At 46.8% G+C, this 26971-nt stretch overlaps 2 protein-coding genes across 2 annotated transcripts; one reads left to right on the plus strand and one right to left on the minus strand.

The window, feature by feature from the left end:
- The first annotated feature begins 5415 nt into the window (after positions 1 to 5415).
- Positions 5416 to 13592, plus strand: LOC136653491 (interferon-induced very large GTPase 1-like). Its single transcript, XM_066630388.1, has 3 exons — positions 5416 to 5851; positions 7333 to 7539; positions 8810 to 13592. Exons 1-3 carry the CDS (start codon positions 5416 to 5418, stop codon positions 13516 to 13518), a joined length of 5352 nt encoding a protein of 1783 aa, XP_066486485.1. The 3' UTR covers positions 13519 to 13592.
- A 6432-nt stretch (positions 13593 to 20024) lies between these two features.
- On the minus strand, positions 20025 to 25379 carry VKORC1 (vitamin K epoxide reductase complex subunit 1). Its single transcript, XM_066629238.1, has 3 exons — positions 25180 to 25379; positions 24014 to 24123; positions 20025 to 22600 (listed from the first exon to the last, which is right to left on the minus strand). Exons 1-3 carry the CDS (start codon positions 25347 to 25349, stop codon positions 22371 to 22373), a joined length of 510 nt encoding a protein of 169 aa, XP_066485335.1. The 5' UTR covers positions 25350 to 25379; the 3' UTR covers positions 20025 to 22370.
- Positions 25380 to 26971: the final 1592 nt, after the last annotated feature.

The raw sequence follows: 26971 nt of genomic DNA on the forward strand, positions 1-26971 counted from the left end.
CCCCTCCTGCTTTGGCCTGACTGTTAACAGAGAGCCAGGCCGTTGCCCCTTTAATGGTTTGGCTCAGGCCTGGTGTTCCTGCACCACTAGGGGGTGTGGTGGTGAAGGGCATGTGATAGCAGCACTGGGAAATGTCCTTCCCTTCTCCCTCCCCCACCACCACAAAGGGTTTTCCTCCCTGTGCCCCAGGTGGGTGCTCTGAGCTGGTGGTGTAGCTGACCCTGCTCCAGCAAGGAAGGTCTTGGTCAGACTGGCCAACCTGGGGGTGGTGCACCGCAGGGCATTTGTTTTGCTTGCCAAGGAAACATAGCACTAATTCCACAGGTATGACTAGGTGAGGGAACCCCAAACAGGGCTTTTCTTGACCCCTGTTGGAAAAATGACCTCACAGGTAGGTTTCCCCTCAGTGAGGAGGGGGGAGGGGGGCTCAGAAGGAATAGCACTTAGACCAGGACCAGCTTCAGTAGAAACTAGCAACATTTATCCTCATATAAACAGAATATTAGTAAGATATGACTGAATATGGTGAGTTACAGCCTTAGAGCCCAATCCTATGCATGTCTACTCAGATTTTAGTCCCACTGTGTTCAGTGGTGCTTACACCCAGGTTAGTGTACATAGGATTGCAGCCTCACTCCATTCAATCATCTTTCTAGAACCATAAACAAGCTGTGGAGCAGTATAATGGTCTGTGTGTGTCTCCATTTGGACCCAAGCTTCCTCAATAGGCTTGTCCATGGGACTGAGCCCGGAGCCACAATTCCTTTCTCCTTATATACCAGAGAGGGAGAAGTTTTTAGAACTGACTCCTTATGTGGCATGCAGTCCTGTCCTGTCCTCCCTCAGGAGGGAAGTCTTCCCTCGGATAGGGCATTTTGGCGGGAATTCAACCCTTTCCCAACCAATTACCTCCCCTTTTTGAACTTCTGAGGTAAACTAATACAAACATTCATAAGTTATCACACTTTTTCCTGGCCAAGTGCTGCCAAGAGCAAAAAGAGAAGCCACACCAAGTAGGTCCTTTGCCTCAAGGGGCTGTGTCACAATTCACCTCACACCAACAGGGAGCATCAACAAATTTCATATTGCCCCAACAGATACTCCTCTCGTGATAGTGTTGGATGTGTAAGGATGTAGGAATGGTTTTGGTGCATCAGACCAAAGGTTTCACTGGTTCAGTGTTCTCTTTCATGTGGCTCTGAACTGGATACATGGCTCTGGAAAGTCAGAAGCAGGCCAGGAAGCTGATGGTCCATCCCTTGCCATGTGGTGATAGCTTCTGGACAGATTTCAGGGGATAGGTATAAACTCTGCTTTCAAGCAATGCTTCTCAAACTTCATACTTTCTGAATTAACATGGGAGACTTTATTAGAACATGAGAGTAAGAATGACTGACTCTCTGAGAAACGCAACTGTGTGAATTGCTCAGCTGGGCATACCTCTAGTCTGCAAGGAGGCAAGCTGAGGGAAAGAATCATGCAGAGAGACCACAGGCAGCTCCCTATAGGGGCAGTAGATTATGTCATGATTGAATTATAAACAAAGTTTTTTCCATCTTAAACAGTATACATTTAAAAGGATATTATTAGTGGCTAAAAACATCTTGAGGGATATAAACTATGTGAATATATTGATGGTTACAGCATACCTTAAAGCAATGGTTCTCAAACATCTTAGCACTGGACCCACTTTTTAGAATTATAGTCTGTTGGTACCCACAGGAAGTGATGTCATTTATCTGGAAGTGATGTTATGGTCCGAAGTGGCATAATCAATTTAGGCTTCAAACCAAAGTCACAATCAGCCAAAGGTCCCATTTTACATGCTGTTATTTTGCTTACCTCAGAATTCTAACTTCCAGCTTGGAAGTCAAAGCAGACTTGGATCCTTCTCCAACCACACAGTGCTCCCCCCATCCAGCCTCTCATCTTCCCACCTATTCAGGGTAAAAACACCATGCCTCTCTCCCACCAGGAGCCCACCCTGCTCAGCAGCTCTATATTTTCAGTGGTGGCTGAGCTAGGTGCTACATGACCCACTTACTGGGTTTCGACCCACAGTTTGAGAAACACTGCCTTAAAGGATGTTAACAGGTACAATGTATTTTGGCAGGAAAGACACTAAGGGCACAATCCTGCCCTTGACTTGGGCTGGCACAAGTCCCTTGCGGCAGCCCAGGAGGGTCATAAACATGCTGTAAGACATGTTTGTGCCTCCTCGGGAGGAAGCTGCGCCAACGCTCAGAGAAGTGCCAGCCTGCAGAGGCTGATGGAAGCCTCTGTGCTGGCTTCCTCCAAGTGCCTTGCGTTGGCATGGCTGTGCTGATGCAAGGCTCTGAGGTAGGCGGGGCGGGAGGGAGAGTTTCCTGGGCGGGGGGAGGGTGGGCGGTGGGCGGCCCCGGGAGCGGGAGGTGGCCAACCCCCATTCCCTGGGAGAACGAAGCGGCTTCAAGCTGCTCCGCTCTCCTTGGACTTGTGCCACTTCAAGAGGTGCGCAAGTCTGAGGAGACCCATAGGGGCCAGCGGCCCTTACCTGGAGGTAAGGGGAAATGTTTCCCCTTGCCTCTGGCTGTTCCGCTTATGGCCCCTATCCTGCGCTGGATACAGCGCAAGCCTCTTGGCTTGCCTGTTCTAGCGCAGGATAGGATTGCGCCCTAAGTGACAGTTATGACAGTTGAGCCTGAGGTGAACACCTGGGCCAAGCAACACTGTATCCATCTCTGGGCATAAGCATAGAATGTTCTGTAACACAGTAAGTATATAAGGGGTGGTCAGAGACTGTAATGGCAGAGTAATTGCGCTGTTCAAGGCATTAACCACACATGCTGTTCTCTTTATTGATCAATAGAATTCCAGTTGTGTTGATACTCCTCCTTCGTGTTTATTGGACGGGACACCAGGCAAAAACACACACTAGGTGTGCAACCTAAATTTTGGTTAACTGAATGATCTGATTATATGCACTGCACTGGAATTCCCCTGCCCCAACAGTCTGACAAGGAAAAGGCAAGGGAAGACTAAGGAATTATGCTTTTTTGTGAGTGGGTTCTTTGGTTTATAGCAGGGGTGGCCAACCTGCAGCATGCAATATGGCACTTTTAATGCACAGGATCTTTGAATGTGCCACAATACCTGCCTCTGGTGGCATCCCAGCTGTGCGTGGCTTATGCAGGACGTATCATGCTGTTGAGGGGGCTAGCAACCGACTCTGCCTCCAGCAGCATCCCAACCTGCTGCATCTCATCTTGCCCTGCTGTGCCAAAGGCCCAGTCAGCAACCTGGGCAAAGCCTCTGTGCCTGACTGCATAGACCAGCTCAATGCAAAGGCTGCTGCCAAGCTGGGGCTAGTCCAGGTCATTTGGCCACCAGTTGTCTGCCAAACACCAAGCCAGGAGTTAGTACCCCAGCATGCATGAGCAATTGGTGGTGGAGCAGCCTGTGCTCAGTGGCGGCCTTTGCGCTGAGCCAGTCTATGTGGTCAGGCTTGGAGGCTTCACCCAGGTCACTGACAGGGCCTTTGATGCAGCAAGTGTTTAGCATGGCACGATGAAGCACACTGACTGCTGCTGCCTGACTGCTGCTGTAGGCAAGCAGCATCAGTTCCTATCCCCTCTCAGCAGTGCAGGGCATCCTGGCCAAACCACAAGCAGCTGGGACCCCACCAGAGGCTTCACCCAGATTGCTGAATGGCGGGTGGGGGGCAGGCTTTGCTGCATGCGCCACTTGGAAAGTGTCCGCATGCCACTAGTGGTAACTGTGCCATGCATTGGTCACCCCTAACATAGTTTAATAACATTAAACCCCTAACAATAGTTTAGCAATGTTAAACTATTTTCATAATCATGCTACCAGTTCTCTCAAGCTTACAGTTTGGTATTTACTGCTTTAAAGGCTGGGTTTGAGATCTTGCTGTCTGTGATGAGTTGAGGAAAGTCTAGTCCCAAAACCTGAAAAGGAGGTTAATTGTGGGGGAGGTTGGGAACATGTGGTTCTTGAGACTGAAACTCTTGTCAGTGACTGTAGAACAGTGTTTCTCAAACTGTGGGTCAGGACCATCTAGGTGGGTCGCGAGCCAATTTCAGGTGGGTCCCCATTCATTTCAATATTTTATTTTCAATATATTAGACTTGATGCTACCATGGTTTGTGACTGCATTTGGGGAAATGTTACAGACCTGTACTTTTAACAAGCTACTATGTATATTCTCTTAACAATGATAGTCAATGGGACTTACTCCTGGGTAAGTGTGGGTAGGATTGCAGCCTAGGGTTGTTAAAAAAGTTCCTGCTTGATGATGTCTTCCAGTCATTATATCACTTCCAGTGGGTTTCTGACAAGATTCTCATTCTAAAAAGTGGGTCCTGGTTCTAAATGTGTGAGAATCACTGCTGTAGAACAGGGGTGTCCAAAGTTTTTGGCAGGAGGGCCACATCATCTCTCAGACACTGTGTTGGGGGCCGGAGAAAAAAAAGAATAACTTTTCATTTAAAATTTGAATAAATTTACATATATGAATATACTAAAGATGAACTTATATGAATGAATGATGGTCTTGCAATAGCTCAAGGCCTATAAAAGGGCTTGCACTTCGCTGCCGCTGCTGCATCACAGACGTGAAACAGCAAGCAGTGGAGGGATCTCTCATCCCACAGCTCACACGAGAGGACAAACAGTCGCCCTCATGCTGAAAGCAGTTGCGTCGGGCCAGTGTGGGCTCCAGCAAGTCTCTGGAGGGCCAGAGGCTCATTAGAGACTTGGAGCTCCCTGAGGGCCACGTTGGGAGTCCTCGAGGGCTGCAAGTGGCCCCCGGGCTGGGGTTTGGGCACCTCTGCAATAGAATATTAAACGCTAGGATACTAGTTTGGTATTTCGCCAGCAGCAACTTGGACATTCAGATTCCTGGGTTTTGTCTCCAGTTCCTTTTTGGCAGTGGTTGCCAACCCTTTTTTAGCAAGAATACTTTAAGGCAAACCCAGCGTACCTTACAGTGCCACGCTGGTGCATACCACAATATTTTACAGGCCCTCATCTTGTGATGCCATATGGCAGGCTTCTTAAATGTGGCCACCAGCAAGATATAATGTGACCAGCAAAATACTAGTGTGTTCCATTGACTTCTATGAGATGTGACTGTCCTGTAACCACATGTACAGCTACCATCCATGTTTGATGGCCTTGTCCCCCCCATCTTATGCCACAGATTGGCATAAGATGCCAGTTCTGATTCACACATACAAACTAATGCCACCTGAATGCACTTGTTCATGAAAATGCCCTCCAATCCTTGTTGGTAAATGCTCTAAACTCAACTTGACTTTGACTTTAATTTGCATTGTGATCTTCCCTCTAAAATTCACATAGCTGAGAACTAAGATGCCAAAATCCCAAAGAACTTCTGCCAGTCTACCCTGCACTATGACAGAGAGGAGACCCTTGCAGCAAGCTCCTGCACCTTCTGATGTGATGATGAAGGTAGAGAAAGAGGAAATGATGATATTGGGAGAGGAACAATTGGTCCATAACAGTAATCACAACTCCCAGCTTTGTGGCTTTCATCCTCTCAACCCAGGGGTGGACAGAATCAAGCATAAGTGTGATGGAACTCTTATTTCCCCTGTTGTAATTAAGAAAGAGGAGGAAAAAGAGATGGTGATTAAGAAAGAGGAGGAAAAAGAGATGGTGATACCACAAGGGAGACACCATATGTCTCAGTGTGCCAACATATCAGTGGTTTGTCAACCTCCGTCTCTCAAGAACCTCAGAAAGTGTGAGACAAAGCGTATGAGCCCTTCTACATATGAACGTGGACGGAAGCGCATGAGATGCAACACAGAGGAGACAACAGTGAGAGGTGAGCAGTGGGAATAATGGGTTGGAGCCTTGGTTACTCATATTTTCTGCTCTTCCTTTAATGAAGACCATCAAACAATTGCAGACCAAAGGTATCTCTCCAGGGTCAATGGCAGACTTTGCTACCATTTTAACTGGAGATGCTAGCAACTGAACATGAGAACTTCTACATTCACAGCTTGTGCTGTACACCAGTCTATAACTATAACCCGTGTTTCTCTGTGCTACATTGGGAAATGCTCTCCCCCATAACGAATAAATCACATTGCTCAATAGCCTCACATGTATCACATGGCAATGCATATGCATCTTTTCCCCCCTGCCCACTTAGGAAACACAAGTGTGTGAGTGGAGGTAATATTTGAACTTCATGCACAGAATTGGGACTTCAACATACACACCAACTTTTGTTCTGCTAATCCCATCTTCAAGTCAGACATTGCACTAATATATGTTCTGTGACTTTCTTTCCTCAGGCCTCTTAAAACCAAGTGGGTGGGGGTGTCAAACTTGTACAATATTCAAATTTCAGGCAAAGAGTTATTTCACAAATATACATTCCAACCTTCACTGTGATATCTTAAAATTCAAGAGAAATATTTTGTTACAAATAAACAGAGAATATTGAACAAGCAAGTTATTCTAAGAACTTTGCTTTGCTTAGTGAATTATAGAGAAAGAAATTTACTGCTGCTGTTGCTAGGTTTTCATTGGCATGTTATTTTTGGTATGGGGATTTAAGAAGGCCATTAGCCAAATATGGAGGATTCAGGGGGAAATTGGAGTTGGCGTGCAATTATTTTTGCCTGGAGTTTGCCTTGGTTCTCCCGCCCCTCTCTGATTCCAAAGACCAGTCTTTGAATACATGCCTCTCAGTATGTATGGAGTGTCTTTACTTTTCTTCTGATGCACAGACATAGAAAGGACTTTCGGGCAGTTTTGAATCTTGGTACCGTCTCAGCTGAGAAACTAAGTGGTCAGAAAGACTGAAGCAATTGGTTCTGTTTACCTGAGCTCTTGAACATCAGTTATTCTATTCAGTTTCCAATAGCTCTGGATGTTGGATTTCAGGAGGGTATAGTCATTGTTGGATGTAGAATACTGGGCTACGTATAATCCAGTTACGTGTACTTGATCTAATCCAGCAGGGCTTTCTTATGTCCATATCAATTGAATATAGTGGGTTATATTCAAAGATTACTAATGAGTAATCCTCTTGAAATCAATGGGAGTTAAGTTAGTTGGGACTTATTTAAGTCCCATTAATTTTACAGGGACTAGGGCTGCAACCCTAAACATGCTTATCTGAGAGTAAGCCCCATTAAACTCAGTTAGGTTTACTTCTGAGCAGATATGCACTGAATAGCATTGTTAGTCATAACGGACTTTCTTAGGATACAGGCATTTGTGAAGTCTTAAGCAGTGTGGTTCTTTTTTCTTTTTCTTTTGTTTCTTCCACAACCTCAATATCTTCCCCTACAGAGTCTGTAATAGACGTAGACAAATATACCATCTCTCTGGAAGATAGTGGGGTTCAGATTCCATCAGCTGAAGTCTTGGGCACAAAAGCTGCCAATTCCCTGAACCACAATAGAGGGAGATCAGAGGATGTTGTAATTGTGATTGAAGATGATGAGGAAGAAAATGGGCCTCAAGAATCTGGAGCAGCACTTGCAAATGGCAATCCAGGTAACTTGTCAGCCAGGAAATGATCAGGCCTGGTTGACCTCTCAGACTCCTTTCACTTTGTGAGAAAAAGAGATTCTGTATGTGTGCACTCTCTCTCTTTCAAATGCTGTATGTGAGTGTTGTGCCTGAGCACATGGGTTGCATAACTGCAAAGCTTTATGACTGGGAAGTCCCAGAATTTGTAACAGAGCTGGTGCAACAAGACAGACTATGGGGCAGATATCAGAAACCAATTAAAAATGAAACATAAAGCATGATGTAGGACAGATGCATGCATACAAGAATACCTGTGAGAGTGAAACAAAATGCATGAATATCTAATACAAAATTTTCATGTGCTGTAATATAATTCCCTATGATGCTAATTAATTTCGGAAAGCATTCCTGAATTTTGAGCAATAAAAGCAGATTCTACACTCATTCCACTGGACCACAGGTAGATCTACACAGCTCAGACAATCATTTCCATGAAGTTTATATTCCAGAAATATTCAAGGTTAGCAATTATTCTTGTTTGGAGTAAATGTTGTAAGATGTGAATGAGGGTGCAATTCTAACTGGCTTTCCAGCACTGACATAAGGGCAATGCAGCTCATAGGGAAGGGAACTAACATTCCCTTACTTTGAAGAGGCTTCCATGAGTGCCACCCAACTGCAGGACGCAGCACATGCCCCATTGCCAGTGCTGGAAAGTTGGTTAGGATTTGGGCCTGAGTGTAGTACAAGTTCCAAGTTATTTTGAACTAGAAGTCCTCAATGGAGGGCTATTGCATCTGTTTCTTATTTGTGAGTTTATCAAACAATAAAGATCTGAAATGTTACTTTACTAAGACAATGAGTTGTGATGAGATCCACAAAGTGCTTGAGTATTAGTCTTTTATATTTTTTTCATTGGTTTATGTTAGGCACACTGAAGCACTGAATTTTTTATAGCACTAGTCAGGGTTATTTACCTTTTCCCCTATTTTTCTGGTTTTTCAGTTTGTTTTGGAGCTGACCACTTCCTAATTCCAAATAGTTGTCTTAATAGGAGAGTGGCTTACAAAACTGCTGAAGTTGGTAATCCATCTAAGTCAGGGGTAGCCAAACGTTTAACTTTAGGCAAATTCTTTGTTGACTTAATACCAGATTCCCTTGGTCATATTTGGAAGATGTTACTAGTAGTGTCCCCTGTGTCTTGCCTTCCCATTACATCCTAGACAAATATGTCTAGTTCTTCAATCCTTTCCACATTTCATTAAAAAAAAATTGTTTCCTTTTTTTTCTACAGACAGAGTTAAGAGGATTTTGATGCAGCTGGGGCTCAATGGACGAAAGAGCAATAAACTTACCCTGGAGGAAGTCCTGGAAGTCAACCTGGAAATGCTGAAGAGTGAAGCTGCTCGAACATTACAAGATCTACCTTGGTACTTCTTGAGAAAACTGATGGCCCTCAATGGCACAGCCAGGAACACTGGCCTGGTGCTCAAGACTGAGGAAAATTCATGTGGTGATGAGGAGGCTGATGTGGAAAGCGAGATGTTTTGTCTGTGGGAAATGGACTCGGCAGTTTCTGTCAACCCCCTCGATGTCCTCTGTGCCATCCTGATTTGCTCAGACAGCTTCCTTCAGCAGGAGATCCTGCTCAAAATGTCCATGTGCCAATTTGCACTTCCTTTGATCCTCCCTCCCCTTGATGCTCCCAAGTGCACTTTCATCCTCTGGGCCATGAGGGACATAGTGAAAAAATGGAGACCCCACTCCCTTTCTGAGAGCAGAGGCTTCCAAGAGGAGAGCCTGGTACAGACCTCCATGCTGACCATTTCCTTTGTGCGAATGGGAAGCTGCAGTCTCTCCAAATCTAAACTCCTCAATGAAGTCCTCAGCCCCCCTCAACAGCACCATGATTTCTTTGTACACCGTGATATGGAGTGTGGGAATGTCCCTCGAGAGATCAGTGATGGCTTGGTAGAAATCTCCTGGTACTTTCCTGGTGGGAGGGAAAATTCAGATCTTTTTCCAGACCCAGTTGCAGTTCTAAACCTCCGTGGAGATACTGTATCACATTGGATGCAGTTTCGGTTTTTATTAGAGGTCTCCTCGGCTATTTTCATCTTTGTGGAATGCCTCCATGAGAAAGAATACAGTAAGATGTTGACTCTCCAAGGTGCAGCACTTAAATATTACATTATCTTGAATAATGAAGGCAGGAAGTCAAGGGAAACACTGGGGTTCCTTAATAAGCTAGCTCCAATGTTGAATATGAACAAATCACAGCTGCTGGTAAAAGAAAAGAGTCAAAATAATGCAGAACTGGTGAAAAAACTTCGTTTGGCCATGGGGAACATCATGAATTTGCATCATAGAATGGTAGATGTGGTAGACATGGCTGTGAAGTCTCGATTCTTAGGAATCTGTGTAGATGAGGATGAGGAAGAATGCTGTGTTGGAAGCAGGCAGGCCATGGCAATTACTGCAGAAATAAAAGAAGTGGTAAATTACAAAAGGAATGTTCTGAGACTGCAGGGGGACCTCTGGAAGAGCATCGGGAAGACTGAGAAGGAACTGTGCAGAATGAAAGACCAGGGAGATGCTCCTGCAGAGGACTATAAATCTCAGCTGAAGAAGAAACTCTTTCAGCTGCGACAGGAGCAGTACACATGTGATCTGTCAGATGGGATGGTTAAATTCATTAGCGCAATATCCCAGTTGCCCCAAGCTGAGAAACGTTATTTCCTGAAATGGCTGAAATACCGTCTTGATCATGTGGCAAGGGGGAGCCTTTCTAAGCTCCGAGATGAGTATAAGGCAAAATGCCACACTGCTGGAGAAGATGCGGAGAGGCTCAGAAAGCTAGACAAACTGATCCCTGCCAGCTCCTTAGGAGTTGAGCACTTCATGCGTGAGATGGGCCAGTTCTATGAGGCAGAGAGTTCCTTGATTAAAGAAGGCAAAATGGCAAAGAGCAAGCGACAGTTCACTCTTCTCCCAGGGCTAGCTGCTGACCTGATGCTCGGGGGCTTTCCAATAGAGTTGGTGGATGGAGATGCATCCAATATCCCATTACAGTGGGTCACCGATGTTCTGACTGAGCTCCATTCCAAGCTAGGAGGCAAATCCAGGATGCAGGTTATTACTGTTCTGGGAATACAGAGCACTGGGAAATCCACTCTTCTCAATACCATGTTTGGGCTACAGTATGCTGTTGGCAGTGGCCGATGTACACGAGGTGCTTTCATGACACTCCTAAGAGTTGCAAAGGGCTTCCAACAAGAACTTGGTTGTGATTTCATTCTGGTGATAGACACAGAAGGCTTGAAAGCCCCGGAACTGGCCAAACTGGAGGACAGCTATGAACACGACAATGAACTGGCCACCCTGGTGATTGGCCTGAGTGACATAACTATTGTGAACCTGGCTGTGGAGAACATCACTGAAATGAAGGACATTTTGCAAATTGTAGTCCATGCATTTCTGAGGATGGAGGAAACAGGGCACAAACCCAACTGCCAGTTTGTCCACCAGAATGTTGGTGATGTGTCTGCCCATGATCAGAATATGAGAGACAGGAAACGCCTCCTGGAACAGCTCAATGAAATGACCAAGGCTGCAGCAAGAATGGAGAAACATGGCCGGGAAGTGGCCTTTTCGGATATTATGGACTATGATCCAGAGAAACACAACTGGTACATCCCTGGCTTGTGGCACGGAATCCCACCCATGGCTCCAGTTAACACTGGATACAGTGAGTGTGTGTATGACTTGAAGAAATATCTCTTTGAATGGATGAAGTCTCACTGCCACAACAGGGCTCCTAAGAACATCCCCCACTTTATTGAATGGGTACGGAGTCTGTGGAATGCTGTGAAACACGAACATTTCATCTTCAGTTTCAGGAATAGCCTTGTTGCCATGGCATACAACCAGCTGATTGTAAAGTATTCTGAGTGGGAATGGGATTTCCGCAAAGAGATGCATTTGTGGGTATCCAAAGCTGAAATGATGATCAAGAACAATTGGGCAGATGAGATTAGTCCTGACCTGTCTATTAAACTCAGGGTGGAATCTCACCAGAAGCTTTATGACGGAGAACAGAAGATGTTGTCTTCCTTAAAAAGCTACTTTGAGAGCAGGCTAGACAATCTACACTTGATAGAAAAATACAGAGAGGATTTTGCCAGGAGTACCACATCTCTCCGAATGGAGCTGGAATGTTATGTTATGGGTAAGTATGAGGAGTTTCTTCTCATTCAGAAGAACAGAAGCAAGATTAATCACCTGCAGGCTGAGTATATGAAAACTATCAAAAACAAGGTGGATAACCTCTTAGCAGACTGTAGAGAGAGAGCCCAAGAACTGGGTGAAGAAGATTTAGAGGAGGAATTTGAAAAAATGTGGGCCAGAATGATTGCAGAGCTACCTCTTAATAGCATACCCTGGCAGAATATTGCTCAAAGTGTCCATTATCAGTTGCACAAGGATTTGGAGACCAGGGGGAGTTTCATCAAGCAAATGCTACAGCAAGCCCAGTCATTACAGAGCTACCAAACCAATCCCTTCCAGATGAAAAAGGAGTACTTGGATTTGCCCCCCTCTTGTGAAAAAAAGGACTATTTTAAAAATGAATATTGGCAGGCAGTGGAGGAACTAGCCACATCTCTGATGGAGGAGTGTGAGAGTTATGTTGCAAAGAAAGTCCAAACTGAAGGTGATTATGATGAAACCTTTTGCAGGGAATTGCTACAGTTCATCAATGACAAACTTCAAGAACAAGCTGACCAGCACCTTCCAATCACTGCTTGCTTCGAGACAGACCTGAAACTGCACATTTTGGGCAAGGCGATTGGCGCATTTCAGGACATGCACCAAAGTTTCATCATGGCAAATGATCCTACTCGGTGCTTAGAGAAGCTGAAACCTCATTATCTCTCCAGCTTCAAAGCTGTTTACTATGAGAAGGATGCCTGTCAGAAGAGAGCCATGGATTTCTGCCATCAGTGTCTCAGACCAGCACTGGTTGATTATATCAATAAGAGACTTGGGATTAAAATAGCGGATGACTTCCTCAGTGGTAAACAGTCCATGCAGTATGGCAGTCGGGCCTTCTTCCAGTTTGCAGTACAGAAGAAATTGCTGGAGGAGATGAATTTTGATGCATATATGGAGTATATCACAAACTACAAAGGCTTTGTACAATCTTGGATCCAGAAACATTTGTTGGATTACTGCAGGGAAGGTAAGCATTTGGATGGTCTGGTGAGAGAGGTTCTTTCAACAATTCTGCAGAAAGTGAAAGACACTTTGCTCAGTCTTCTACAAGAGGGACATTCTAGCACAGTTCGAAATTTTTTAGATTCATTCTGTCAAAAGCTAAACGGAGACCTGGCAATTTCCAAAGATGGCTTGGATGTTATTCTCTTCAAAAACACGGCTAATGTTGAACATTTTGTAAGGAACATCCAAACTTGCCTGTTGAAAATAGAGGAAGACATCCTAAGAATGGTGGAAATGGACATAGAAACAACTCTTTCCAACTTGCAGGTCCACCCCCAGGATGAGATCTTCAAGCGTGTGTTTGGCTGTGGCCAGCAATGCCCTTTCTGTAAGGTTCCGTGTGAAGCTGGAGGTGGTAGCCATAAGAAACATTTTGCCTCGGTCCACTGGCCTCAGGGTCTAAGTCAACTGATATGGGCTGAATCAAAAAAACTCTCATACGCCCTGTGTTCCTCTGCTATAGCTTCACAGAAGAAATTCCGAAACCGTACCACTGCCTGGCAATGGGTTTTCTACAAAGATTATCGTCAAGTTTACCCAGACTGGTGTATCCAACCGGACCCCAGCATCAGAAGCTCTGACTACTGGAAGTTCATTTTCAAAGAGTTCAACCAGCAGTTTGCAGATAAATATTCTGTCCTCCCAGCTGCTCTGCCCTCTGACTGGCAGGAGATATCCAAGCTGCAAGCACTTGCTAGCATCCAGGAGGTTTTCAATGTGAAATAGACTTCATGGAAGATCCAGTTGTTCTATAATGTGCTTGACAACCTTGTCATTGACTCTGAGGGATCGTGGTGAAATACAGCATCTTACTTACAGTTCTTTTCTTTTTAGTTTACTGTTGGACATTTTTCTCCTTGTTTGAGTTGAATGAGCATAAAATTGCCTCTGTTCTGTCTTTCACTTCGAAAGCAAACATAACCAGTTCTGAATGTGCCATTTAGAAGAACTGATACAGGCACTGACTGTTTTGTTGTTCTTTGTATCATTTTCAATGGTATATTATATTGGCAACCTTCAGTCTCGAAAGACTATGGTATCGCGCTCTGAAAGGTGGTTCTGGCACAGCGTCTAGTGTGGCTGAAAAGGCCAATCCGCGAGTGACAATCCCTTCCACACCGGGAGCAAGTGCAGTCTGTCCCTGGTCTGTCTCCCTGGCTATGGGCCTTCCTTCTTTGCCTCTTAGCCTCAGACTGTTGGCAAAGTGTCTCTTCAAACTGGGAAAGGCCATGCTGCACAGCCTGCCTCCAAGCGGGCCGCTCAGAGGCCAGGGTTTCCCACTTGTTGAGGTCCATCCCTAAGGCCTTCAGATCCCTCTTGCAGATGTCCTTGTATCGCAGCTGTGGTCTACCTGTAGGGCGCTTTCCTTGCACGAGTTCTCCATAGAGGAGATCCTTTGGGATCCGGCCATCATCCATTCTCACGACATGACCAAGCCAACGCAGGCGTCTCTGTTTCAGCAGTGAATACATGCTAGGGATTCCAGCACGTTCCAGGACTGTGTTGTTTGGAACTTTGTCCTGCCAGGTGATGCCGAGGATGCGTCGGAGGCAGCGCATGTGGAAAGCGCTCAGTTTCCTCTCCTGTTGTGGGCGAAGAGTCCATGACTCGCTGCAGTACAGAAGTGTACTCAGGACGCAAGCTCTGTAGACCTGGATCTTGGTATGTTCCGTCAGCTTCTTGTTGGACCAGACTCTCTTTGTGAGTCTGGAAAACGTGGTAGCTGCTTTACCGATGCGCCTGTTTAGCTCGGCATCGAGAGAATGAGTGTCGGAGATCGTTGAGCCAAGGTACACAAAGTCATGGACAACCTCCAGTTCATGCTCAGAGATTGTAATGCAGGGAGGTGAGTCCACATCCTGAACCATGACCTGTGTTTTCTTCAGGCTGATTGTCAGTCCAAAATCTTGGCAGGCCTTGCTAAAACGATCCATGAGCTGCTGGAGATCTTTGGCAGAGTGGGTAGTGACAGCTGCATCGTCGGCAAAGAGGAAGTCACGCAGACATTTCAGCTGGACTTTGGATTTTGCTCTCAGTCTGGAGAGGTTGAAGAGCTTTCCGTCTGATCTGGTCCGGAGATAGATGCCTTCTGTTGCAGTTCCAAAGGCCTGCTTCAGCAGGACAGCGAAGAAAATCCCAAACAAGGTTGGTGCAAGAACACAGCCCTGCTTCACTCCGCTTCGGATGTCAAAAGGGTCTGATGTGGAGCCATCGAAGACAACAGTGCCCTTCATGTCCTTGTGGAAGGATCTGATGATGCTGAGGAGCCTGGGTGGACATCCAATCTTGGGGAGAATCTTGAAGAGGCCGTCTCTGCTGACCAGGTCGAAAGCCTTTGTGAGATCTATGAAGGCTATAAAGAGTGGCTGTCGTTGTTCCCTGCATTTCTCCTGCAGTTGTCTAAGGGAGAATACCATATCAGTGGTGGACCTGTTGGCTCGGAATCCACACTGCGATTCTGGATAGACGCTCTCTGCAAGTACCTGGAGCCTCTTTAGTACAACTCGGGCAAACAGCTTTCCTACAACGCTAAGGAGAGAGATGCCGCGGTAGTTGTTGCAGTCACCCCTGTCACCTTTGTTCTTGTACAGCGTGATGATGTTTGCATCCCTCATGTCTTGAGGTACTCCACCTTCTCTCCAGCAGAGACAGAGGATTTCATGCAGCTCAGTGACGATGATCTCTTTGCAGCATTTTAGGACTTCAGCAGGGATGCTGTCTTTTCCAGGTGCCTTGCCAAAGGCAAGGGAGTCCAGGGCCACGTGAAGTTCTTCTAGGGTTGGTTCACTGTCAAGCTCTTCCAGCACAGGCAGGCACTCAATGTTGTTCAGTGCTTCTTCGGTGACTACATTTTCTCTGGAATATAGCTCAGAGTAGTGCTGCACCCAGCGTTCCATCTGCTGCGCCCGATCCTGGATGACCTCGCCTGTGGCAGACTTCAGAGGGGCAATTTTCTTCTGTGTTGGACCTAGGGCCTGCTTGATACCATCATACATCCCCTTGATGTTGCCCGTGTCAGCTGCTATCTGTATCTCGGAACAGAGCTGGAGCCAGTAGTCGTTAGCACATCTCCTGGCAGTCTGTTGGACTTTGCTGCGAGCAGTTCGGAGGACCTGCAGGTTGCGCTCACTGGGACAGACCTTGTATGCTGCTTGAGCTCTCCTCTTTTCCTCAATGACTGGTGTCAACTCCTCAGAGTGGGCTTCAAACCAGTCTGCCGCCTTGTTGGTCTTCTTGCCGAATATGGACAAGGCGGTGTTGTAAACGGTATTCTTGAAATGTTCCCATCTGCTGGATGCGTTTGCGTCGGCCGGGCCTGGAAGAGATTCCTCAAGCGCTTGTGCAAATTCCTCCACTTTTCTCTGATCCCGGGTCTTGCTGGTATCAATGCGAGGTCTTCCTTCCTTTTTCGTGTGATACAGTCGCTTTGTTTGCAGTTTCACTCTGCTGCACACCAGAGAGTGGTCAGTGTCGCAGGCAGCACCATGATAACTGCGTGTGATCTTGATGCTGGGAAGGCTGGAGCGTCTGGTGAGGATCAGGTCGAGCTGGTGCCAGTGCTTTGATCTTGGATGTCTCCAAGAGACTCTATGTTGGGGCTTTGTGTTGAAGAACGTGTTGCTGACACAGAGACCGTGATGACAGCAAAACTCTAGCAGGCGTTGGCCATTTTCGTTCATCCTCCCAGTGCCAAACTGACCTAAGCAAGTGGGCCATGAACTGTTATCAGCACCAACTCTAGCATTGAAATCGCCGAGGATGAACAATGGCTCTTTTACAGGGATTTTCTTGACAGTGGTGGCCAGGTCATCATAGAATTTGTCTTTGGCTTCTGCTGGAGACGACAGAGTCGGTGCATAAGCACTGATGAGAGTGATAGGTCCTGCTGATGACTGGAGCTGCAGGGACAAAATTCTTTCACTTCCCACAGTAGGTGGGATGATGGATTTCAGCAGGGTATTTCTGACCGCAAAGCCAACGCCATGTTCCCTGGTTTCGTTTGGTGGTTTTCCCTGCCAGAAAAATGAGAAATTTCTCTCCTTGACAGATCCGGAATCTGGCAGCCTAGTCTCTTGAAGGGCGACGATGTCCATCTGCAGTCTGCTCAGCTCCATGTCGATGACAGCTGTTTTGCGTGCGTCGTCTATTTCTTGCAGGTCATCAGAGAAGCCAGGTGTCATTGTCCTAACGTTCCAGGTGCCCAGCTTTAGGGCAGTAGTTTTCTGTTTTCTGTTGCATGGTGCAGAGTTGTCGATCCGCTTGTCGGTTTTCACCCTAAACCCCACGCACCCCATGAGGTTAACGGACCGTGGCGAGGCAACACCTTACTGGCTGGGGACTGCCCAGCTTAAGGCGGGCGGTAGCTGCCCAATGAGATGCAATGATCTCTCCCACCGTCGGAAGCAGCCCCTGGCGTCATGCTCTACGCCAATCGAGCAAAGACTTATAACCGGTAAACTGCTGCTTCCCGTGTTGTGCCGACGCCGTATGACGCAGTTGGAGTGTCCTCTCCAGTGCGCGAAGCCTGGGTAAAGAAGGTATGGAGGATAGGCTGTTACCCATGCAGCAAATCCCCCCTCTCCACGTCGCTGGAATGGTCCAATGGAAAGGCAGAAGCCAATACGGTTGGTTCCAGCGGCGTCGCAGGAGTTGCCAGAACGTGACTATGTTCAGCCATGAACTGCCTAAGGGACTCCGGCTCCTGATTTTGCCTCGAGGTTGACTCCTGAAGCCTTTTCCAGAACTGGATGTAGCCACAAGGCAGTGGAGGTTTGGGATCAGAGTTTCCTTCTCTTAGATGAGCTGCCTTCCTAGGCTGACGAGTCCCATCTACCCGGTGGCTGTTTAGTCGCCTCTTACGACAAGTACAGCCAAACTGAGGGCCTATTCTTGGCCCCCAGCCCCCAGGGGCAATGGTAAAGTCTAATAAAAACTCATATGAAACATGGATGTGAAGTTATTTGGGGAGTGAGAACAATGGTAATATAAGAAATAGAGCTATTGGTGTAGAAAAGAGCCAGCTTCCTTGCTAAATCTGATCTAAGAGTTTATCAGCTCGGAGATCATAGTAAGGTTGTGTATTTTACTTGCCTTTCCTACCCTAGCCTTTCTTATTTCTATAAAATATAAGGCGGAGAAGTAAATAAGTTGAACTTTTTAATTTGGATGTGGGTAGGTGTGAAATTGCCTCCCTGAGAACCTCTTTTCTGTTACCCTCTCCAGCTTTAACATATTAACTAGTTTGGAGTACAGCTTGATAGCCCCCCCCCCTCATGATAAGAGTGCAATCCTTATATGTATTTTAGCTGGTGCAAATCCCCTCTGCCAGCACAGGAGTTGTTGCAAGTAAAGCATGTTCAGCCTCCTTAAGAGCAGGCTATGCTAGCATGAAGATGTGAGCCAGATTCCAACCAGGACCAGGTGAAGCAGGCCAGCACAGGGGGTTGGAGAGGGTAGCAGGAGGGTGTGCCAGGGGTGAGGAGGGGGTGTTTTGGGGCAGGGAGTGCGCAGCCCAGGAGGCAGATCAGGCCAGAGAAGGAGGTGGGATCAGCCACTCCCAGCCCAATCAGACTTTCATGGGCCACTTGGATTTGTGCAGCAAATTCACTGGTGCAGATCCCCATAGGGGTAGCTGGTACATGACATGGGGTAAGGAGAAAAATATCCCTGAACTTGAGTTGCACTCTACCTGGTACCCACCTTGTGCTGGATATAGCACAGGCCACTTGGTCTGCCTGTTCCAGCACAAGTCAGGATTGGGCTGTAAGTTGCCAACTGAAGCATCGTGGTTTGCACCGACATAATTAGTTACCAACATTAGTCAACGATTGTGGGCTTTATCTTACTGAAATGCAGAAATACGGAGTCATCACAGTACCATTTTGGGCTATGATAGGGCAATCAAAGAAGTCATCTACACTCCTGCATTGGTGTGATCAACCTACAGACTGCCTGTTTCATCCTCCGGAGAAGTGCTTCCTATATGGAAAATAGGTGAATGAGGCCCAAGATGCCTAAGTGGAGTCTACATACTTTGACAACCATTTTCAGTGGTGGGAAGAAGTTCTTGTAAAGGAACATTGGGGCTCCCCTACCATGCTGGCTAATTGGGACATTCCAAGGGCATTTATTTGTCACCCTTCCTCTGCTGTAGTGTTGTTCCATTTCTGACAGGCTCAACTCAAAGGATTAACCCTCTTTACAACAGGGCCAACCATCAGAATCCTCTTCTTTATAAGAACTGATGGAATGGAAGGTGGAAGTCAGGCTGCTCCCTGAGGGGACCAGAATTTATGGCTGATGTACAAAGCCTCAAGTGTTCAACCAGGAAAACCTTAGAAATTTTTCTACCCTTTTATGTTCTTGCAGCTTCTCCACAATTCTGAGTGGCTCCAACTGAGTGAGTGATCTGTGAGCAACAAACTAGAACTTCACACCTCTGTAGACTTAGGGTGCAATCCTAACCCCTTATGTCAGTACTTTCCAGCACTGGCATAGCGGTGCCAATGGGACGTGTGCTGCATCCTGAAGTTGGGTGTCACCCAAAATAAGGGAATGTTTGTTCCCTTACCTCAGAGCTGCATTGGCCTTATGTTAGTGCTGGAAAGCACTGACATAAGGGGTTAGGATTGTGCCCTTAGAGTCCCAAAGCCTGATTGAGGGCCCAATCCTATCCAATTTTCCAGTACTGGTGCTGCTGTGCCAATGGGGCATGCACTGCATCTTGTAATGGGGCAGCAGTCACAGAGCAGCTGAGGCAGGAAGGGTTGGTGGATTGTAGAAGGAGTGCAGGTTGGAGAGGAGACTGACTTGGCTTATTGACTTACTTTGGAATCTGACCTTGGACTGTGACTTGGTTTATTGACTTTGCCCTGGATACTCTGACTGACTTTGTGACTAAGGGACTGCTGGAACAGACTGCTGGAGGCACGAGTTTGGTGTGTGGCTGCTGTGCCCAAGACCTGCTGAGGACCAAGGTCTGCTGTAGTGGCGGGAGGCTGCTGGCAGGAGAGGGGACCTCTGCAGGTTGAACAGGCGAGCTACCCTGGAGGTGGGGTCCAGCAGGACAGAACCAGGGTCATTTGTTGGGGGAAAGAAAGGGAGCTAATTTGCTTAAAGTGGGCATAATTCTCCAGGCAGAGCTTGGCCTTGGAATCTGGCAAAACAGTACCCCACCTTAAAGTAAATGCAGAGGGTCCAAAATTAAGAAAGGGATACCAGGTGGTGCTTTCTCCAAACAATATTTATTTCAGATTACTTTTAGGTAAAGATGTTTTTCAGTCTACTGCAGCTATGACTTTAAGTATTTAAAGACCTTTGACTTGATTTTTTTTTTAAATGTCCCTAATAAATCTGGAATCAGGCACTTATATTTAAAAAAATACAAGTACATGTACTTACAAAACTGGGGGTGGCTGCACAAATACAGATGGCAGCTTTCCCCCTTCTCTCTCATACAAGAGGGAATGCCTTGTCATTCCACTCAATGAGATGTGTGGATCTCTAAACAAAAGTAACTGTATCTGAATTAAAAACGATACATGGATATTAAAAATTGATTAAGGCTCATATAATCAATCCACTATGGTCTCCTATGTTATGGACAAGCCCCGATTTCTGCCTTCATCATGTCTTCCACAGAGAATATCACTTCTCACTTTCAGTGCTTGGCCTACTCAACTGGTGGATAAATGGCAGCCCCTGCTGGTGACTTGGAACATTTGCCCAGACACGAGCCTTTCATTCCATCTTGAAAAAGAACGGGAATTAGGATTGTTTGTCTCCTTCCCCTGCCGCCCTCCCCTTCCAAATTCAGGCATACCCAATTAATACCTGTTCTAGAGAGAGCCTGCCACTCTGCTCTCCCCCCCCCCCCCAAAGGTAGCAGGTTGATGGTTGCTCCAGGGTCTTTTGCTGAAGTCAGAACTTCTGGTGCCTGCTGCAGAAAATGCAAATCTCTAACCTCACCGCTGTGGTGAAACCATAACTATAAAGTAACCCCATTTAGGTGGTGAGCCTGCAGGCAGAGCTGTCCTACTTTTGCTGCACTCAGAACTTCTCTGAAATATAATTTGCTGCCTTTAAATTAGATCCTAAGATATGCAGCCTGAGGTCCAAATATCATGCAGCACTTCCTGTTAGTTAGTTAGTTAAAAACAGGGATGTGCAAGAGCAACTTCCTCACGGTTCCAAGTCTCTGCCCTTTTGACTCAAGTTGCCCAAAAGTCACAACAGTGCCTGTTGCGACTTGTCCAGAGCCTTTTTCTAGTCATTTTGAGAAATGAGTCGTGGAAGTGATGGGGGGAAAAAAGCAAGCAAGTACACACACACAAAACAGTCACAAGCACACACAAAAGCCAGTCTTGAGTCTATTTGAGTCTTTTCATTTTTAGTGTAAAACCCTGAGTCAGTGCCCAAGTTTTGACACGCATGACAGGAGTCCATACAAGTAGCAAAAAACTTGTGTTTTTGTGACTTGACTCCGAGTCAGCCGAGTCTTGGCCCATCCCTGGTTAAAATCAATTGGACTGTGACCATGGCAGGGAAACCTACTCCACTGTTATCATTATGATTGATGGGGAGGGGAGATCTGAACAAACCACTATTTATCAACAAAAAAAGCTCTCATTTTTGCTAGTTGAAGCTCTTTTCTGGGGTCAACAGCACCCACATTGGGAACCTGCATGAATCATGCAAACAGTGGAGGGAGGCAATGTTAAAGCACCCATCATACCACAACCATGGTCATGATCAATGGAAACCCCCAAGCAGTTAGCTATTTACAGAAAAAAAATCTAAGCCTACGCAGAGCTTTAAATATGGTGTGCAATTTGGCCTCAAGGCTGGTTCCCTTAGTCTGCCCAAGGGTGCATCAGTCTGACTTCCAGTTATGTATACCGATGCTATTATATCAATTAACAGGAGACTTGAATTTTCTGCATCAGGCCCCAAAGCTGTATTGAGCAATCACTAGCCAAGGCAAAAGACAATTCAGCAGCCATCTACGTCTTATGTTTTTATAGCCCTCTATAGCACAGCAGGTCTGAAGTTCAGGTAAATGTTAACCAGGAGAAAGGAAAGCTCAATTGTTCCTCAGTACAACTGCGTTATAGCATGTGCTATTTTGTATCTATAGCCACAACTAAAAATAGCAAGAAGAGCCCTCACTTCAACACCTTACAAATTTTAAAAGTTATCAGAAGAGCTACACTTGTACAAAATTGGTTTGTATAAAAACATTTTTTAAATGCTAAGCATTATAAAAACAAAAGAAAAACAAAACAAAAGGGACAAGCTTGATTCACAGGTAGAAAGGCTACCACAAATGAAAGGGGCATCCATTATAGGTCCAAAATGGAGGGCAGGCTGCATGATCTTGGTACTGACAGGAATCAAAAGGGTCATGCATTAGGGATGCTGCAAAGTGTGACCCCCTGTCAATGATCTGAGGTAAGGGAGGGGTCTTCTAGTCTGGATGAGAATGCTAGTGTTGTAGGAAACATAGGACACTTATAAGACCACAAGACCCATGAGAAGCTTCGCCTCTTCAGGACTGTCCAGGTCAAGAGGCCCTCTCCTCACTTTTGTTTGGCTTTGGTTGTACGGCGCTGCCAGAACTGGTTAAGGTAGCCAAGGCGCTTGTAATTGAGAAATAAGAGGGCAAAGTTGAGGACGTAGGTGCTGACACAGACCACACAGAAATCATGGAGCACAGAGAAGAGGATGTAGGCCAGGTAAAGCGAACCAACAATGGAGACCATGGAGGAGCCCAGTAGAGTAATGGCTGCCAGGCCACTGCTGGAAAAGCCTGTGAGGAAAAAGAGGACTGTGTTAACTTGTGTTCAACTGCAGAAGGGGCAATGATGCTAAAATTTCATGGAAGCACATACAGCCCCCTAACTTACCCTTGTGCACCCCCCACAATGAATTCCTAATCCCCAGCCAAGAATATGAGGCATGTTTGAATTTTCCACAGAGAACAATGCACTTGGCGATACAATGCTCTTAATACCTGATGAAAAAACCATGGTGGGACACGCCATCTGAAGGGGCAAAATGGACACAATCTTCCTGCACTGAGAAGCAGTGAAAAATTAAAGAATCAGTGTCAGACTGATTCTTGGATTAGGAAAGATGGATTAGGAAAGATGGGAAGGTATCAAGAGCAGGAATGGAGAGAGAACTCAAAGATGAACAGCAGAAGGATTACTGGTCATGTGTTTTAAGTCTATTGACTGTTGGTTATGTTGACAATCATTTAGCTCTTTCAAGGGATGATCAAATTTCCTTCCATACCTTGTCAAAGAACTAAACCAGCTGACCCTGATGAAGCATCAACAGATGACAATCCACTACCTACAACTCCCTTAAGGGCAAGGTGTTATCAGAATGTTGATGAAACCAAATCCTGTTTCTCCTTGACACTGGAACCAGGTGAGATGTTAGAACCACTGAATGGGGAAAAGGCCAGATGGGAGCCAACAAACTGAAGCTCAGTCCTGATATGATGGAAGTGCTGCTGGTAGGTGGTGCAGTGTTGGCACCATGGGCCCAAATGGCCTCTGCTACATGGAGCACTTTTCATTAGCTAAGGCTAGCATGACAGCTTTGGAGTCTCCTGAACAGATGCCTTGGCCTGACTTGTGCATGCCCTGTGAACCCCCAGGTTAGGCTTCTTCAGCATGCTGCAAGTCAAGCTGCCTTTGAAGCCTGTTTGGAAATCAGTTAGTTCCAAATACGGCAGCAAGGTCACCACCTGGGACACACTGCGAAGGTGATGGTGCTTAAAAAGAGTTTCATTGGCTCTTAGTTTCCAAGCATGATCCCATGTGCTGGAGTTTAACTGTCAAGCCCTGCATAGCTTGGGACCTGGTACTTGAAGAAACACCTGCTCACACTTCAGTTTTCCTGTGCAGGAAGATCTCCACGGGGGAACCTGCAATCTGAAGCACCGCAGGGATGATGAGGGAAAGAGGATATTCTCCTTTGCAGTGCTTTGACTATGGAATTCTCTTTGCAAAGGCTCACCTGGCACCTACTCTACTGTCCTCATGGTTCCACGTGAATACTTTATATACTCCCAAACTCAGAAAGTGGTTTCTTTGCTGTTTTAATCATTCTTTTAAATAATAATTTAAAATATATCTTCCAAATAAACTGAGAAATACCTGATGAGAAAGGCTGTATATAAATACAGAAATAAATATAGTAAATTGCTTACCCAGAAAGATTTGCAGGATGTAGAAGGCAATCCCAAAGATACTATTAGGCTGGTTGAACACACTGTGAGGTCCCAAGAGGCCTGCCACTAAACCAAAACCACAGCCCCACCTGCAAGAAGAGAATTGGGAGGGGGGGTTGGAGAATAACAACAACCAAAACACATAGGACCTGAACCTACCCTCCCCCCCCAGCACTGGCAGTGCGCTTGCACCACCAGCGCTGGGTGTCACAAACACTGGGTGTGTTTCTTGCTGGCAGTTGACACACAGCACCAGCAGAAAGGCCAGTGCGCTTGGAAGATGGCACAGATGACTGCCGGGTGGTAGGTGTGCCTGCTGAGCACTGGGGAGGCTTTTTTTGGAGTGGGGGGGAGGGCTGGGAGAGGGTGCAACTGGGCGGGGGGGGCAGCCAGATGTCTCTCAGATAACCTCACATTAGGATTTGAACAGCCTCCCCCTCTTGCCTGTCCCTAGGCAAGGACTCAGAGATGTATATTATTACCAGGAGGCCAAATTACCTGGTGGGTCCATTCAGCTATCTGCCATGTGACAGATTTACCCCTCCATGGATTTCTTCCCAGTCCTTCCCCCCTTTGCTTTTTAATGCCTTCTAAGCTTATGGTCCTCAGTTAGTTCACTTATTCCCAGAGCTCCAAATAAGCTCTACACCTGAACTTGGGCCAAAACCAAGCCCAGATTCTTGTCAAGGGATGCAAGTCCCGAAGTCTGTTGGTGAAAAGAGAGCTTATGGCTGCAATCCTTTGCACGTGCTGAGTAACAGAATGCATTACAATGCATGTAATGAGGACTTGCTTCCATGAGTATGTTGCATGGAAGTAAAGGTGGCTTACATCTGAGTAAATATACATAGTAGGCTCAGCGTTCAATTCTATGCTTGTCTACTCAGAAGTAAGTCCCATTGTCTTCAGTGGGACTTACTCTCAGGAAAGTGTGCATAGGACTGCAGCCTTGGGCAGCAATGCCCATTACACTCAACAGGAATCCCATTGCACTCAACAGGACAGACTTTTGTGTATCTGCATATAGCATCAGGCATATATAGGATCCATGCATAAAGGATCAGGCATGTATATGCATATGGGATCAGGCTTGGAGGCGCAACGGGGCAGAGGCTGCAGCGCGGCCACCCAGGACACCCGCGCACCTGGAGGTGAAGACCCGGGAGCAGCTGACGGCCGAGTTGATGTCGCAGGCGGCGCGGTAGGAGGCGTCGCGCTCCTTGGAGGTCTCCACGTGGAAGGCGTAGACGGACAGCGCCAGGCCCAGGGCGCACAGCAGCAGCCGCGCGCCGCGCTCCCAGCCGGGCACTGCCATCCTGCAGCCAGCAGCGCAGCGCGGACGCTTCCTGCCTGCTCCGGACACCAGGCCGCCCCTGATTGCGCGCGGAGGCTGCCAATCAGAGTCGCCAGCCATTCAGCGAGCAGAGGGCGGGAGCAAGCGCGGCAGGGCGTGCTGGGAGCTGTAGTTCGCTTCTGAGTAGACATGCACAGGATTGGAATCTGACACTGCACTGCCACCCGCACTTTCCTGGGAGTAAACTCCATTGACTTTCATGAGCCACTCCAAAATGCCTGCAGATAGGGTTGCTTACCGCTGCAACCTCAGCTACAAAGGAAGGGCTGCACCAGGGTCCGGAGCTGGTGTGGCCCAGAGGCTGACAGGCAGTGGTCCAGTGGGTCCCGGACAGGTGGGGCTCACACAGCAGCGAGCTCTCTTTTGCACTTTACCATTTCCACTATGCCTTTTTTGGGATGCATCGACCAGAACTGGACACAATGCTCCAGGTGTGGCCTTACCATCGATGTGCTATGATTTGAAATGATACGCCGGGAAGGAAAGGGTCGATGAGGTGGGCAGACAATCACGCTGAGGGCCCAAGGCCTGTGGCACCACCGCACAGAGCATGGCAGGAGGATATGGACCCCACCGGGAAGAGGCCGTCTTGTCTTCAAGTTCACACACATCCAGTGCGTGTGTGACTGAGGAACAGCAGGTGAGGTCCCCCATTGGTTCTGTTTCAGGAAGCCAGGAGGGGTGTGCTATGATTCGACAGGAAAGGTGGATGAGGAGGGGAGGCTAATACAACCAGGAGCCAAGGCTAGGTTAGGAATAACCCCATCATGCTATATACCTTTGGATGCAGAATTTACAGTGGAATGCACTTAGCTCCAGGTGCATAGGATCAGGACCATTTTGGTAGCCTTGGACTCTCCTTCACCCAATCTTCCGCACCAGCCAAGACACGTTTGCTTACTCATGAGTAGACACAACCGCAAGGCTTAGTTTCGCTTTCCATAGGGCTCAATACATTCATCTGCTTGGCGGGAGGGACTTCCTTCTCAGGTGGTTTTGGGGGCTGCATTCATTGGATAAGGACCATTCCAGTGTTGTTGGATTCCTCTCAGCCTGCCCTTTCCGACAGACTGAGTAAACACATGATACGGCTCACTTTCCATAGGGATCCATGCATTTTTTATTCTCCAGGTTTTTGGCCATAACTTTTGATAGAAAGGAGATATTTCACTCCGGATTTTTGCATTGCATTCCGCTCAAAATTCCACATCCAACGGTATATAATATGATGGGGTTACTCCTAACCACCGCAATTTTAGCATGTCAACCTCCCCGTGTGCGTCACCCCCCATGTGCGCGTCACCTGGTGCGGCCCACACCCCCTTAGCGACGCCACTGAGATGCAGAGTTGTACCTTAATATATTTCAAGTGGAATCTGTATGGTGCAATTTGTCACCAGGAGGAGACTCTTGCTCACATGGCCCAGATCAAGCAGTAAGACTCACTATAATCTATGGGACAATTCATGAGTATATTTGCATGCTGGTATCTTTATGGTTAAAGACCCATCAAATATGGAATGTAAGCCCTGCTAACTGCACAAGAGGAACTTTTTTGAGTGATACTCCTCTTATATTTAGCA

The sequence above is a fragment of the Tiliqua scincoides genome, chromosome 5 (genome assembly GCF_035046505.1).
Source record: "Tiliqua scincoides isolate rTilSci1 chromosome 5, rTilSci1.hap2, whole genome shotgun sequence".
NCBI classification, from domain to species: domain Eukaryota; kingdom Metazoa; phylum Chordata; class Lepidosauria; order Squamata; family Scincidae; genus Tiliqua; species Tiliqua scincoides.

Excerpts from the sequence above, each read along its gene's own strand:
- VKORC1 (XM_066629238.1), bottom strand. The coding sequence starts at position 25,349 with ATGGCAGTGCCCGGCTGGGAGCGCGGCGCGCGGCTGCTGCTGTGCGCC. Across the intron at positions 24,124-25,179 it reads TCCCGGGTCTTCACCTCCAG|GTGGGGCTGTGGTTTTGGTT; the intron begins GTGCGCGGGTGT and ends CTCTTCTTGCAG. Across the intron at positions 22,601-24,013 it reads CATCCTGCAAATCTTTCTGG|GCTTTTCCAGCAGTGGCCTG; the intron begins GTAAGCAATTTA and ends TTTTCCTCACAG.
- LOC136653491 (XM_066630388.1), top strand. The coding sequence starts at position 5,416 with ATGACAGAGAGGAGACCCTTGCAGCAAGCTCCTGCACCTTCTGATGTG. Across the intron at positions 5,852-7,332 it reads AGAGGAGACAACAGTGAGAG|AGTCTGTAATAGACGTAGAC; the intron begins GTGAGCAGTGGG and ends CTTCCCCTACAG. Across the intron at positions 7,540-8,809 it reads ACTTGCAAATGGCAATCCAG|ACAGAGTTAAGAGGATTTTG; the intron begins GTAACTTGTCAG and ends TTTTTTCTACAG.